Source organism: Trichechus manatus, unplaced genomic scaffold (genome assembly GCF_000243295.1).
Source record: "Trichechus manatus latirostris isolate Lorelei unplaced genomic scaffold, TriManLat1.0 scaffold00027, whole genome shotgun sequence".
Classification (NCBI taxonomy): Eukaryota; Metazoa; Chordata; class Mammalia; order Sirenia; family Trichechidae; genus Trichechus; species Trichechus manatus.
The window spans coordinates 8,246,946-8,262,197 of NW_004443963.1; the positions used below are offsets into that span (position 1 = coordinate 8,246,946).

A 15,252-nucleotide genomic window follows, 5' to 3' on the forward strand; every position below is an offset into this window, starting at 1 on the left:
TTTTGCATATGTATGAGGCGATTGAAAACACCATGGCTTGGGTCAGGTGCACCTTAGTCCTCAAAGTGACATCGTTGCTTTTCAACACTTTAAAGAGGCCTTTTGCAGCAGATTTGCCCAATGCAATGCGTTGTTTGATTTCTTGACTACTGCTTCCATGGATGTTGATTATGGATCCAACTAAAATGAAATTCTTGACAACTTCAGTATTTTCTCTGTTTATCATGATGTTGCTTTTTGGTCCAGTCATGAATATTTTTGTTTTCTTTATGTAGAGGTGTAATCCATACTGACAGCTGTAGTCTGATCTCCATCAGTAAGTGCTTCAAGTCCTCTTCGTTTTCAGCAAGCAAGATTGTGTCATCTGCATAAGGCAGGTTGTTAATGAGTCTTCCACCAATCCTGATGCCACATTCGTCATATAGTCCAGCTCCCAGATTATTTGCTTAGCACAGATTGAATAAGTATGGTGAAAGGACACAAACCTGATGCACACCTTCTCTGACTGCAAGCCATGCAGCATCCCCTTGTTCTGTTTGAACAACTGCTCTTGATCTATGTACAGGTTCCACATGAGCACAATTAAGTGTTCTGAAATTCTCATTCTTTGCAATGTTATCCATAATTTGTTATGATCCACACAGTTGAATGCCTTTGCATAGTCATAAAACATAGGTAAACATCTTTCTGTTATTCTCTGCTTTCAGCCAAGATCCATCTGACATCAGCAATGATATCCCTCATTCCACATCCTCTTCTAAATCTGGCTTGAATTTCTGGCAGTTTCCTATCAATATACTGCTGAAACTGCTTTTGAATGATCTTCAGGAAAATTTTACTTGCATGTGATATTAATGATATTGTTTGATAATTTCTGCATCTATTGGATCATCTTTCTTTGGAATGGGCATAAATATGGATCTCTACCAGTTGGGTTGGCCAGGTAGTTGTCTTCCAAATTTCTTGGCATAGGCGAGTGAGCACCTCCAGTGCCGCATCCATTTGTCGAAACTTCTCAGTTGATATTCTGTCAATTCCTGGAGCCTTGTTTTTTGCCAGTGCCTTCAGTGCAGCTTGGACTTCTTCCTTCAATACTATCAGTTCTTGATCATATGCTACCTACTGAAATGGTTGAACGTTGACCAATTCTTTTTGGTACAGTGACTGTGTATTCCTTCCATCTTCTTTTGATTCTTCCTGCATCGTCCAATATTTTGCCAGTAGAATCCTTCAAAATTGCAACCTGAGGCTTGAATTTTTTCTTCAGTTCTTTCAGCTTGAGACATGCTGAGTGTATTTTTCCCTTTTGGTTTTCTAAGTCCAGGTCTTTGCACATTTCATTATAATACTTAACTTCATCTTCTCGAGCCACCCTTAGAAATTTTCTGTTCAGCTCTTTTACTTAATCATTTTTTCCATTTGCTTTAGCTGGTTTACATTCAAGAACAGATTTCAGAGTCTCTTCTGACATCCATTTTGCTCTTTCTTTTCTATCTATTTAATGACCTTTTGCTTTCTTTGTGTATGATGTCCTTGATGTCATCTCACAGCTCGTCTGGTCTTTAGTTATTAGTGCTCAATGTATCAAATCTGTTTTTGAGATGGTCTCCAAATTGATTGGATATACTCAAGGTTGTATTTTGGTTTTCGTGGACTTGTTTTAATTTTCTACAGTTTGAACTTAAGCTTGCATATGAGCAATTGATGGTTTATTCCACGGTCAGCCCCTGACCTTGTTCTGACTGATGATATTGAGCTTTTCCATTGTCTCTTTCCACAGATGTAGTAAATTTGATTCCTGTGTTTTCCCTGTGTTAAGGTTCATGTGTATTAAAAAAAACAAAAACCAAACCCCTTGCCGTCGAGTCGATTCTGACTCATAGCGACCCTATAGGACAGAGTGGAACCGCCCCATAGGATTTCCAAGGAGTGCCTGGTGGATTCGAACTGCCATCGTTTTGGTTAGCAGCTGTAGATCTTAACCACTCTGCCTCTAGGGTTTCTGAGGTCCATGTGTGTAGTCACCATTCATATTCTTGAGAAAAGGTATTTGCAATGAGTAAGTCATTGGTCTTGCAAAATTCTATCATGCAGTCTCCTCATCATTTCTATTAGCAAGGCCATATTTTCCAACTACAGACACTTCTTTGTTTCCAACTTTTGCATTCCAATCACCAGGAATTATCAGTACATCTTGATTGCATGTTTGTTCAATTTCAGACTGCAGAAGTTGGTAAAAATCTTCAGTTTCTTTATCTTTGGTATTAGTGGTTGGTGTGTAAATTTGAATAGTAGTTGTATTCACTGGTCTTCCTTGTAAGCATATGGATATTATCCTATCACTGACAGTGTTATACTTCAGAATAGATCTTGAAATGTTCTTTTTGACAATGAATGTAACGCCATTCCTCTTCAATTTGTCATTCTGACATAGTAAACCATATTATCATGTGATTCAAAATGGCCAATACCAGTCCATTTCAGCTCACTAATGCCTAGGATATCGATGTTTATGTGTTCCATTTCATTTTGACGAATTCCAGTTTTCCTAGATTCATACTGTGTACATTCCATGTTCCCACTATTAATGGATGTTTGCAGCTGTTTCTTGTCATTTTTGAGTCATGTCACATTAGCAAATAAAGGTCCCAAAAGCTTGACTCTGTCCACGCCATTAAGGTTGACTCTACTTTGAGGAGGCAGCTCTTGCCCAGTCGTCTTTTGAGTGCCTTCCAACCTGAGAGGCTCATCTTCTGGCACTATATCAGACAGTGTTCTGTTACTATTCATAAGGTTTTCACTGGCCAATTTTTTCAGAAGTAGACTGCCAGGTGCTTTTTCCTAGTCTGTCTTTGGAAGCTCAGCTGAATCCTGTCTGCCATGGGTGATCCTGCTGGCATTTGAAACAATGATGGCATAGCTTCCAGCATCACAGCAACACGTAAGCCACCACAGTACGACAGTCTGACAGATGCGCTGTGGATTTGTAGCATAGGGATGGGAAATTTTTTTAATTCAATGGCAGAATGGCACAGAAGATCTGAGGGTCATAGTGGGTCACAAATTAATGTGACTATTAATTTTCATATTAAAATATTGAAAGTTTCAGGGCTATGTAATTTAAAGTTAGGTATCTCTCTCACTCAACATGTCTTAGTTTATTATCCAATCTGGGGCCTTGTAACTTCATAAGAAGAGGGTCCAGAGAAGAAGAAAAGTAGTTAAACCTTATTTATGATTATTTACCAGAAAAAATGAAGGAACCACTGGGCCTTATCTCTCCTTAGGTGGAAAAGATAAGGCTGTGGTGAGATGGAATGTCTCCTAGGAGAGAAAAGAAGTTCAGAGTGGGAAGAAGCTGTTTTATATTTTCATTGAGGCGTGGACAAAAGCTGCCACCTATAGCAGGAAGGCTTTCGGGCAGCTGCTAGAGCAAGGGCAGTGACGTAAAGAACTCAAGAAGGAGTTCTACAGGAGAGTCCTCCCATGATGCCTTTAAAGAATTGGATCGCCCTTGTGGGGTGACTGCTGCACTTTTAGTCCTAACTGGAAACCCAGTTATGGGATTGCTTGCTGGCTGCTGAGGCCCCAGTGTTTAGGTTATGACTTAAGACAACCTCCAGGACTCCTGCTCTTCCTCAGTCTCTGTATCCATTCTGTTGTCAGGGCAGCCCCTTCTGCCACTGGAGTGCCTGTTCTATCTGCACTTTCCTCCCCATCCCTGTTTTCCCACTTCCCGTGTGAAGAATTAGGTACTCCTTCCTCTGTGCTTAGAGAACACTAACAGGGCACTGCTGCACCTCTACCCTGTCGCTCCACTGGGCTGTAAACTCCCTGAGAGCAGGAACTATGTCTGACTGTCTGTGTCTCACCAACACTTAACATAGTAGGGCCTGGCACATAGTAGGTGCTCAGTAAGTGTTTGTTACATAAGTAGATATTGTTGTTGTTAGGGGACAGTTGAGTCGATTTTGACTTATAGTGACCCCATGTGACAAAGCAGAACTGGGTTTTCTAGGTGTAATCTTTTGGTTAGTAGCCGAGCACTTAACCATTGCACCACCAGGGTTCCTTAAAGTGGATTACTAGGAAATCAAAATAGACTATAAAGCCATAACAGATTGTGGTGTTGTTGTTGTTAGGTGCCATCGAGTAGGTTCCGACTCACAGTGACCCTATGTACAACAGAAGGAAACACTGCCCGGTCCTGTGCCATCCTCACAATCATTGTTATGCTTGAGCCTATTGTCGCAGCCACTGTGTCAGTCCATCTTATTGAGGGTCTTCATCTTTTTCACTGACCCTTTACTTTACCAAGCATGGTGTCCTTCTCCAGGGACTGATCCCTTCTGATAACATGTCCAGAGTATGTGAGATGAAGTCTCACCATCCTTGCTTCTGAGGGGCATTCTGGCTGTACTTCTTCCAAGACAGATTTGTTTGTTCTTTTGGCAGCCCATGGTATAGTCAATATTCTTTGCCAACACCATAATTCAAATACATCAATTCTTCAGTCTTCCTTCTTCATTGTCCAGCTTTCGCATGCATATGAGGCAATTGAAGAGACCATGGCCTGGGTCAGGCTCACCTTACTCCTCAAAGTGACATCTGTGTTTTTTAAAATTTTAAAGAAGTCTTTTGCAGCACATTTTCCCAACACAATACATTGTTTGATTTCTTGATTGCTGCTTCCATGGGCGTTGATTGTGGAGTCAAGTAAAATGAAATCCTTGACAACTTCAATCTTTTATCCATTTATCATTATGTTGCTTATTGGTCCAGTTGTGAGAATTTTTGTTTTCTTTATGTTGAGCTGCAATCCATACTGAAGGCTGCAGTCTTTGATCTTCATTAGTAAGTGCTTCAAGTCCTCTTCACTTTCAGCAAGCAAAATTGTGTCATCTGCATATGGCAGGTTGTTAATGAGTCTTCTTCCAATCCTAATGGCCCGTTCTTCTTCATATAGTCCAGCTTCTTGGATTATTTGCTCAGCATACAGATTGAGTAAGTATGATGAAAGGATACAACCCTGATGCATATCTTTTCTAATTTTAAGCCACGCAGTATCTCCTTGCTCCTTTCAGATGTAGGACTGCTGGATAAAGGGCGTCTGTGATGTTGGTAGTTTCAGCCAAATGACCCTCCATACAGGGTGGCACCATTTTGCACTACCCTGCAAGGTAGGAGTGCACCTGCTTCTCTATAGCTTCACGGCAGAGTTGTGTGGTCAGAGTTTGGATTTTTGTGAATCTGATAAGTGAGAAATGGTATTTTAGTGTAGTTCTCATTTTCCTTGAGTGATGATGAGCATCTTTCATGTTTCGGGAACATTTGTGTTTTTCCCATCAACCATGTGTCATGTGCCTTGTTTTATCTCTTGATTCTTGATCTTTCTCCTCTTGGTTTTATGGGAGCTTTTTCTGTGATAGGAAGATGAGACCTTTGTGGTATGATTGAAGTTTCCCCGAGTGAGTCATTGTCTTTGTACTTAAGGTGGTAGTGGTTTTCTTTCCTCCTATATAGAAGTTTTGGATTTTTTATGTAGTAAATTTTATCAACTTTTTTTTGGTGGGTTTTGTATCAAAGTTCGAAAGGCCCTTTTTTACTCCAAGGTTATGAAGGAATTCATCCAGAGGAGGTAAAAGTAAGCAGCTGTGGGGCCCCTCTGAGCAGCACAGCCAACATCACAGCCTTGCTTGGGACTTAGTCCTGTTCCCACGGAGAAAAGTGTGTGTGCCAGGGCCTTATGTCCACTGCCAAAGGCTTGGGTGCCAGGCACCTTCATCGTCAGCTAGTGCTCCTGGCAGGGAAAAGGTGGATAAGGGGAATGAAAAGTTTGGCAGACCCATGTTTCCAACAGGTGAGGCCTGGCCAGGTGCAGCCAGGTCAGTAATGAAAGGAAATAGAATTGTGCAGCGAAACTCGAAACTCACATAAATTTGAACCTTTCCTGGGATTTGAAAAGAAGTAATTAATTTAGAAACTTTCTTCCTCAGTATTAAACTCGACCACACTGGCTCCACGCAGGAAATAGTCTAGAATAAGTTCCCAAATACTGTGAATTCAGTCAGCATAGAGGCAGAAAAGAAATGATTGACCAGATAATCCGTTCCCCAAAATCTTCAGTCTAGTACTACAGGTTTAAAGAGAAGGAGGATTATAAGCGTTTGGGTTTGGGGAGGTTTTGATGCCAACTAGCCTGGGTCCCTGTCTTGGCTTCACCACTCACTGTGTGATGTTGGACACCTTGCTTCACCTCTCTGAGGCTCGGTTTCTTCCTCTGTACAAGGTGGTAACACTAATAATTAGACAATATTGATTAGGAAGAAAGTACCTTTCAGGCACTACATTTGATGTTTTCCGTGCGTTAAATCGTTCACTTCCTAGGGCAGCTGTGAGAACTAACTGATAACATGAAGAGCTTTGCACAGTGCCTGTCACATTATAAATCCTCAATAAACGTTACCTGATAGTACTGTTATTTGTGTATGCTTACTGAAATCAGATGGGTAGGCTCAGCATTTATACATGGTATTATTTGTTGTTGTTAGGTGCCGTTGAGTTGGTTTCGACTTACAGCGACCCCATGTGACAGTAGAACTGCCCCATAGGGTTTTCTAGGGTTTAGCCTTTACAGAAGCAGATCGCCAGGTCTGTGAAGCTGCTGGGTGGGTTCGAACCGCCAGCCTTCCGGTTATCAGCTGAGCACTTAACCATTGCACCATCAGAACTCCTTATGTGGTATTATTTAGTCATTCATCTATCCCATAGATACTTCTTGGGTCACTACCATGTGCAGGTGCTGGAGACACAATGGTGAATGTGGTTCCATGCCTTCACAGAACTTACAAACTAGCTAGCCAGTTGCTAGGGACAGACTAGTAAGGGCGTTGCTAGTGACCAGCCAGGGTGCAGTGGGGCGTGCAGGGGAGGAGCAGATAACCTGTCCCAGATGCAGGGGCTTGCCAAGCACAGCCCTGTGGGCAGAACTGGTCTTGATTCTTGGTCTTTTTCCTTTTGGTTTTATGGGAGCTCTTTCCGTGGTGGGCAGATAAGACCTTTATCTGTGGTATAATTGCAAAATCCAGGTACATGGCTCCGGTGGAGGAATGATGGTTATTATAGTAATAGCCAGGGTTGGTTCATTGAATCCTCACAATAGTCCTGTGTGGTTGGTACTCTTCCCTGCTTTGCACATAAGGAAACCGAGCAACCCAAAGGTTGTTCAAGGTCATACAGCTACTAAGTGGTGGAACTGGGGTTTGAACCTGGCTATTTGGTTCCAGTGTTTATGTTGGGAGACAGATGTAGAGCAGGGGAGCAGAGCTGTTCACCCCTGAGAATTGGCCCAAGGTCCCTGGGGTCTGGTGGGAAGTATAACTGCAAAATGAGAGCAGAAAACATAGTGTTAAGGAGCAGACCAGGCCCCTGGACAGCATCTTGCTCCACTCTGGTTTTGGTAGGACAAGCAGGAGGGGCATTTGGAGTGGATGGCTCAGTGTGTGCTGTGAATGGCTCCAGGAATCTTGCTGGCCTGAAATCCCACACATTCCATACTATTAGGTTGTTGTTGTTGGGTGCCCCTGAGTTCATTCTGACTCATAGTGACCTCGTGTGTCAGAGTAGAACTGCTCCATAGGATTGCCTAGGCTGAAATCTTTACAGGAGCAGATCCCCAGGTCTTTTCTCCGAAGAGCGGCTGGTGGGTTCGAACTGCTGACCTTTCAGTTAGTAGCTGAGTGGTTACCCGTTGTGCTACTAGGGCTCCTTATACTATCATATAAATTATGATTCTCATTTTGTAGATAAGGACCCTTGGGTGTGGCTGAGTCAAATTGTTACTGCTCAAGGTCCCACTCAGAGGTAGGGGCAAACCTGGAATTCAAGCTTAGGTCTGCCTGCCCTCAGAGCCAGTTCTCCTTCCATCTGTTGGTATCAGAACTGCAAACATAACAAAGTTGAGTTAGGAAAAAACCTGACACAGTAGAGACAAGTGTCACCTCAGTGGGAGACATTGTAATGGAATCCCAGAATCAGGAACTTCACAGGCTCTGGACAGATGGGCTACTTGTGTTTTCCCCGGGCCCCCAGATTTCCCTCCTGCCTGTTTTTCCTCGCGTTTCCTTCTCTTGTCTGACATGTCCTTTTTGAAGGTGAATGACACAGGTTGCAAACCAGAATGCACTGTATGGCCCTCACTGGTGTGTGTGCGTGTGTGTGTGTGCGTGTGTCTGTATACAAAAGAGAGGACACAGAAAAAAGACTAGAGGTAAATTGGATAGAAAGTTAGCAGTGGTTCTCTCTGTTGAGAGTGGCTTGGGTTTCCAGAGATTTATATGTTCTCTATATTTTCCAAATTTTCTAAAATGAGCGTGTATTACTTTTGTAAACAGGAGAACAAGGTCATTTAAAATATCCTGAACATCCCTCCCAAGGCCCAGTTCCAATGGCACCTCCTCTGTGGAGCTGTTATGTCCCCTGGTGTTTGTTTGCCTTGCGGGGTCATTGTCCATGCAGTTGTCTTTGCTCCCCGTCAGTCTTCCTGAGCGGAGAGGAGGCCTCCCTCATCTACTGCCAGCAAGAGATCCTGCTGAACAGAGTAGCATCCAGGGGCAGCCTATAGCTTGCTGTTTGTGTGCTCTTACTGTCTGTTAAGGAGTCCCTGGGTAGTGCAAAAGGTTAATGTGCTCACTAACAGAAAGGTTGGAGGTTTGAGTCCACCCAGAGGCACCTAGGAAGAAAGGCCTGGTGATCTACTTCTGAAAAATCAGCCACTGAAAACCTTATGGAGCACAGTTCTACTCTGACACACATGGGGTTGCCATGAGTCTGTATTGGTACCCCCTGTTAAGCTTATTTCACTTAATCCTCCCAGCAGCTTTTCAATGTAGGCATCATTATTATCCTCTGTTTAGAGACAAGAAACTGTTTTCAGGCTTTAACAGGGTAACTAAATTGTTCCACAGTACCCGTCCGGCTCACCTTGCTCCACTCTTTCACACCCACCCAGGTACTGTGCTGCAGCCACTTTGCTTCTGAGAAGGTGGCATGATCTTTCAGTCTCCATACTTTTCAATTACTATGTCTGGGCCCATTGCCTGAAACTACCTCCCCTGCTCCAACCTGCCCCCTGGCAGCCTCTCCACCTTCCCTGCCATCTAGTTCCCAATCTCGCTCACTCTAGGACTCAACTCAGGTGTCACTTCTTCCAGGAAGCCTTCTCTGACAAGCTCTGCCTTTTCATCCAGTCTGCGTTGGTTGACTCTTTTGCCTATCTGCATCACAGCATTTGGGGGCATTGGTGGTTCAGCGGCAGAATTCTCACCTCCTATGTGGGAGACCCAGGTTTGATTCCCAGCCAGCGCACTTCGTGCTAAGCCACCACCTGTCTGTCAGTGAAGGCTTATGTGTTGCTGTGATGCTGAACAGGGTTCATTGGAGCTTCCAGACTAAAGACAGACTAGGAAGAAAGGCCTGGCAGTCTACTTCTGAAAATCAGCCAATGAGAACCCTACGGATCACAACAGTCTGATCCATAACTGATCATGGGGATGGTGCAGGACCGGGCAGTGTTTCATTCCATTGTGCATGGATTCACCATGAGTCAGGGACTAACTTGATGGCAGCTAGCAATAACAGTCACAGCATTTATCACATCTTACTGAAACTGGCCTTTCTCTCACCCCTGTTTGTCTGTTTCTTTCCCCAACCAGACTCAAGGGCAAGAGTTTAATTTCTTTATCCCCCGTGTCAAGCTGGCACAAATTAGGTGTTCAATAAATATTTGTTGAATTAAATAATATGATCTTCATAATAACCCTATAAGATAACCATTTTGCAAATGATGAAGAGCGAAGCTCAAGGGAGTTGAGTAATTTGCTTAGACATGCCCAATAAGTTTTTTTTTAATTGATGTTAGCATCTAGGTCTTTTGACATCTAGCCCAGGTAGACTGAAATGCTGAAAGTTACAGAAACAGGAAGAAAACAACAACCACCCAGCTAGTTCTAGGGGGATAGAAATGTTAATCATGTGCCAGCATAGGCTAGGTAGAGGTGTATTTAGGTTGTTTGTATACTTTTTCCTTGTTTAAAAAATACAATTGATCATGGTTTATATAGCTTTTTCTCTCTTTTTGGATTATTTGCTTCTGATAATTTCTAGGAGATGAGCTGTGAGACCAAGTGGTTGAACATTTTAGATGGCTTTCAATATTATTTCCAAATTGCTTACCAAAAACATTGTACCAGTTAACACTACTTTCAGAGAAGTATGAGTGTGTGAGTTTTACCATATGTACACCAGCATTGGGTGTTATCATTATTTAAAATTTTTGTTACTCCCAGAGGTGTAAAATAGTGCCTCCTCCTTTTTTTCTTCCTTATTTCTTTGTGAACAACAGAAGTTGAGTATAGTTCTTTGCGTCTATCTACCGACACTCTTGTGAGACCCACATGTTCATGTTCTTTATTGTGCTATTCTTTTATTTATTGATTGATTTTAAGATTGTAGAAGACATTTATGGAAGGCAGTTCCCACTGTTTAATTAAGTACCAAGTGGAAGGCACTGTGGTAGGCACTGGTGACAGAGAACACAAAGATGACTAAGATACTATCCCTGCCTTTTGAATGAGCTTACACCCAAGTAGGAGAGATGGATATTTATAGAAATAATGAATTAAGGTGGTTAAATTGTTTGTTAAATCGAGAGACAGGTAATGGGCTATGAAAGAATGGAGTTAGGAGCAGTGATTCCTGATCTGAAGAGTATTGGGAAAGGCTTCAAAGAAGTGGTGTCTTTCATTCTAGGCATGAAAAGGTGAGAAAGATTTAGAAAGGAACTTCAGGTTGGCAAAGTTGCATGAACAGGTGCTGAATTTAGGATGTATCGAGACATATATTCTGCTCATAAGAACATTTACCCTGTGTATCAGTTAGGAGGAGCCCTGGTGGCGCAGTGGTTAAGAGCTCATCTGCTAACCAAAAGGTCGACAGTTCGAATCCACCAGCTGCTCCTTGGAAACCCTACGGGGCAGTTCTACTCTGTCCTATATGGTCACTATGAGTTGGAATTGACTCGATGGCAATGGGTTTGGTTTCTTTTTTTTTTTTTTTATCAGTTAGGACGGTTGTGACGGCAGGGAAGAGGATACCAAATGAAAAGTGGTTTTATTAACTAAGGATATTGTATTCCGTCACAAAACAGAGTCTAGAGGTAGCCGGTGTGAGGGTTGGTTACATCGGAGGCACAGCATGACTTTCGGGACCCCCAATCTTTCCACCTTTCCTCTCTGCCTTCCTTGGCACTGACTTCGTCCCCACTGTAAGGTTGCTGTCCAGCTCCAGCTATTGTGTCCTCTCGCATCCACATTCAAAACCAAAACAGGGCAGAATCTCTCTCCCATTCCTTTTTCTTAGGAAAAGATACCTTTCCCAGAAGGAGTCCCTGGGTGATGCTAACAGTTAACATGCTCACCTGTTAACCAAAATGTTGCTGCTTAAAATCCACCCAGAGATGCCTCAGAAGAGAGGCCTGGTGGTCTACTTCTGAAAAATCAGCCATTGAAAACCTTTTGGAGCACAGTCTACTCTGACACACATGGAGTCGGAATCAACTCCAAGGCAACTGGTTTTTTTTTAATCTTTCCCAAAAGTACCCAGAGGGCTTCTTTTCTGTCGTGGAGGCCAGCATCATGTCACATACCCCATCTAATCCAATCAGTGACTAGACAGCTCAGGCTTACCGTGATTGGTTTAAATGGATCAGCATTCACCTCTGCAGGGTTTGAGAGAGGTTTACCCTCCCTGAACACGTCGTTGTTGTTGTGTGCCAACGAGTGGATTCCGATTCATAGCGACCCTATATCACAGAGTAGAACTGCCCCATAGAGTTTCCTAGGCTGTCATCTTTATGGGAGCAGATTGCCAGGTCTGTTCTCCCACAGATCGGCTACTGGGTTCAAACTTTTGACCTTTCAGTTATCAGCTGAGCGCTTAACCATTGCACCACCAGGGCTCTTTCCCTGAACACATGATCCCTTCTGAATTGGGGCTCTGTTAATAAGGAAGAAGATGAGTATGACTGTTGAATAAGGAACAACAAGATTTGCCAAAGTGTTTACAAGCAGATATTTTAATCATGATTTACCAATACTGATAAATTTTCATCATGAAAATATTCTCTGGACTCAACTTTAATAAGCTAATTTATTTTTTTTTTAATTTTCTATGTAGGGTACACCATTTACTTTTTCTCCCATTTTCATTTTTGTTTTACTTAAGTTACTTTAATGGGTGTCAATTCTTTTCTATAAACATTTTACACTAAAGATTTATTTAATTGATTATTTTATGTGCCCCTATTTAATTTTGTTGATTATGTGTGTAGGTTTTGACATAATTAATTTTCTTTTTGAGACTGTTATTTGTACCAATTTTCTTGGGTCCGATTTTGTTGATCAAGAAGTTAGTTTTATTTTATGTTGGCTCTTTGTATCAATAATATTCATTAGGAATTGGATAATGTATTTATTTCTCAGCTGTCCATGATAAAATTGTGAGCAGGTCCCCTTAGATATGCAAAGACTGATCGCTCATTCAGATTACTCTATTGAAGAGACCAAAAGCTACTACCTGCAGCCACAACTAGCCCACTGCCTGGCTACTTCTGTACAGCCTACAGGCTAAGAACGGTTTGTACAGATGAACATTTGCAATGCATTTGGTGATAGAAGGCACTAACTTTGAACCCTAACGCAGATCCCCACCCCCAGTAACTTCATTCTTCTCGTTAATAAATCTATATTTTAAATATTGTACTTAATAAAATAATTGTGGATTTTTTTTTTCTCTCTTGTCATGTAAATACCTACATGATATTCTTGATTTTGCCTCTTGGTTCAGAAATCCTAAAATATTTACTGTCTGGCTCTTTAAAAAAAAAAAAGTTGCAAACTCTTGCTCTATTGTATTCCTAACCTAATTCTTTTGAACCCTTACATTCTGCCTACCCTGCCCTATCGTGTGTTTGTATTACAGAGAGCAAATGGTGAATGAGGTCAGTATGCTCTTAGGGCCAAAATCATGGAGGCAGATGTCCTCCTTCCATTGGGGAAATAGCAAATGGATGAGTATGGTCATATCCTTCAGTGATGAAGGGAGATCACTCTTCAAACTCTAACATGTTGCGTCAAATAAAAATACAAATTGATACAAGAATTATCTATAAGTCAGTTTCCTTGTTGTTGTTGTTTTAAATATGATACATCTAACATGTTGTGAAAGCTAAAATACTGTTTTCAAAGCCTCAAAATTTGAGGGAAACCTAGGCTTTTGAAACTTGAGAGAGTTGAAAGTTCTTTTATTTTTTCCTACTCAAGTTAGCTCCTTCTTTTCTTTAACAGATGAGGAAAAAGAAAATAATAGAGCATCCAAGCCCCACTCCACTCCTGCTACTCTGCAATGGTAAGTTTCCATTTGTAGAAAGTTCTCCCTTGATGGAATGCTCATATAACCATATCTCACTACCTAGGAGCCCTGGTGGCACTAGTAGTTAAGCGTTTGGCTGCTAACCTAGAGGCTGGTGGTTCGAATCAACCAGCCACTCGCTGGAAACCCTATGGGACAGTTCTACTCTGTCCTATAGGGTCACTATGAGTCAGAATTGACTCAACGGCAACGAGTTTGGTTTGGTTTTGGTTTATGGAGTCCTAGGGGTGCAGTAGTTAAGAGCTCGGCTGCTAACGAAAACAATGGCAGTTCGAATTCACCAGCCACTCCTTGGAAACCTTATGGGGCAGCTCTACTCTGTCCTGTAGGGTTACCTGTGAGTTGGAATCGACTTGACGGCAACGGTTTGGGTTTTTTTTGGTCTATCGTTGACAAGAAAGATGTGGCAATCTGCTTCCGTAAAGATTTGTAGCCTGGGAAACCCTATGGGGCAGTTCTACTCTGTTCTACAGAGTCGCTGTGGGTTGGAGTCAACTCGACGGCAACAGGTTTGTTTTTTTTTTGTTTTTTTTGTTTTTGATACTACATATAGGATAAGATACCACTTGAATATTTTGACATTACCATGGTAACTCTACATCCAGTAACCCACATGAAATCTATTTAATTTGTAGGTATATGTAAAATGCTCAACTCAGATCTAGCCTGAAGATTTCAATTTTCATACTTATTTTTATTTTGGGGTAGATTTTTCCCATTACCAAAACACTGGCAAGGACTGGATTCCACATGGATGTTATTAATTGATTTTAATAAAATCTATTACTGTTATTAATAATGTTGCAGCAAATGATAGAAACATAGGACTGTTCACCCCATCAATGAACTCTTAATGAATTCATAATTAATTGCAACCATCCTACCATTATTTTAACATTAATAACATTAACAAAATTATCTGTTAGAGTGACTTTCTCTTTAATATTTGGAATTCCTGAACTTAATATTTAATGATGTCGTTTAAGCGGACACGCTCTTGTTTAATATTTATAGACAACTTCTCTAAGAGTTTTACTTGGAAATTATGTAAGAGCTTTGAACATCTATAACATCTAAAAGGATTTAGTCGATCAAGAGCTCTTATTCCCCTAACAGTGCAGCCCAGCAAACTTGAAGAAATCGAAGAACAAGGGAGAGGGGAGAGAAGTGGAGAAAGGAAAGGAATTAAAATCTATTCGCGCCAGCCACCATGCTAGGCAATTTGTCTTCATGCCTCACTTCACCCTCACAACAATTCTATGAAGTTAGTATTGTTGTGCCCATTTTACAGATGAGGAAAATAAAGCTTAGACAAGTTATATCATTTGCCTGAATATCCACAAAGCTGTTAAGTGGCAGAGGCAGGCACCTGACTGGGTCTCTTGAACTGCAAAGCCCAAGCTTTGGAAGAAAAACAGTCAGGAAGGATGGGGAAGAAAAGGAGGCAGATGGGCTTTAATGAGCAAATCATATTAGATTCTCTCATCTAATCCACCCACAGGTGAGAGGAAAAGGACATTGGGAGAAAGCATTCAGGAACGTAACTCAATCTTCTCCATTAAGAGTCTGAACTGTCGGCTTGTTTTGCTACAAGGATAGCACAGGTTGTTTTTAAGAGCTCCATTTTCAACCTTTTGGCTTGTCTCCATCATTATGCCCCTATATATTTTTTCTCATTGCAGTTGGTGTTTTTTGCTTTATACAAAGTTCTACTCTACTTCCCAGATCAAATCTCTTCCCTGCACCCCTCCTCAGGTATATTCC

General features: G+C 41.7%; 1 protein-coding gene across 2 annotated transcripts in view; it reads left to right on the forward strand.

Annotated features, from left to right (window-relative positions):
* The window catches only part of RFX4 (regulatory factor X4), a 195,538-nt gene that overhangs the window by 43,765 nt on the left and 136,521 nt on the right, over window positions 1-15,252 (forward strand). For both annotated transcript variants that reach the window (XM_004373788.1, XM_004373787.2), the window contains exon 3: window positions 13,404-13,464. In XM_004373788.1, coding sequence (XP_004373845.1) covers window positions 13,404-13,464 — 61 coding nt within the window. The remainder of the gene's footprint in view (window positions 1-13,403; window positions 13,465-15,252) is intronic.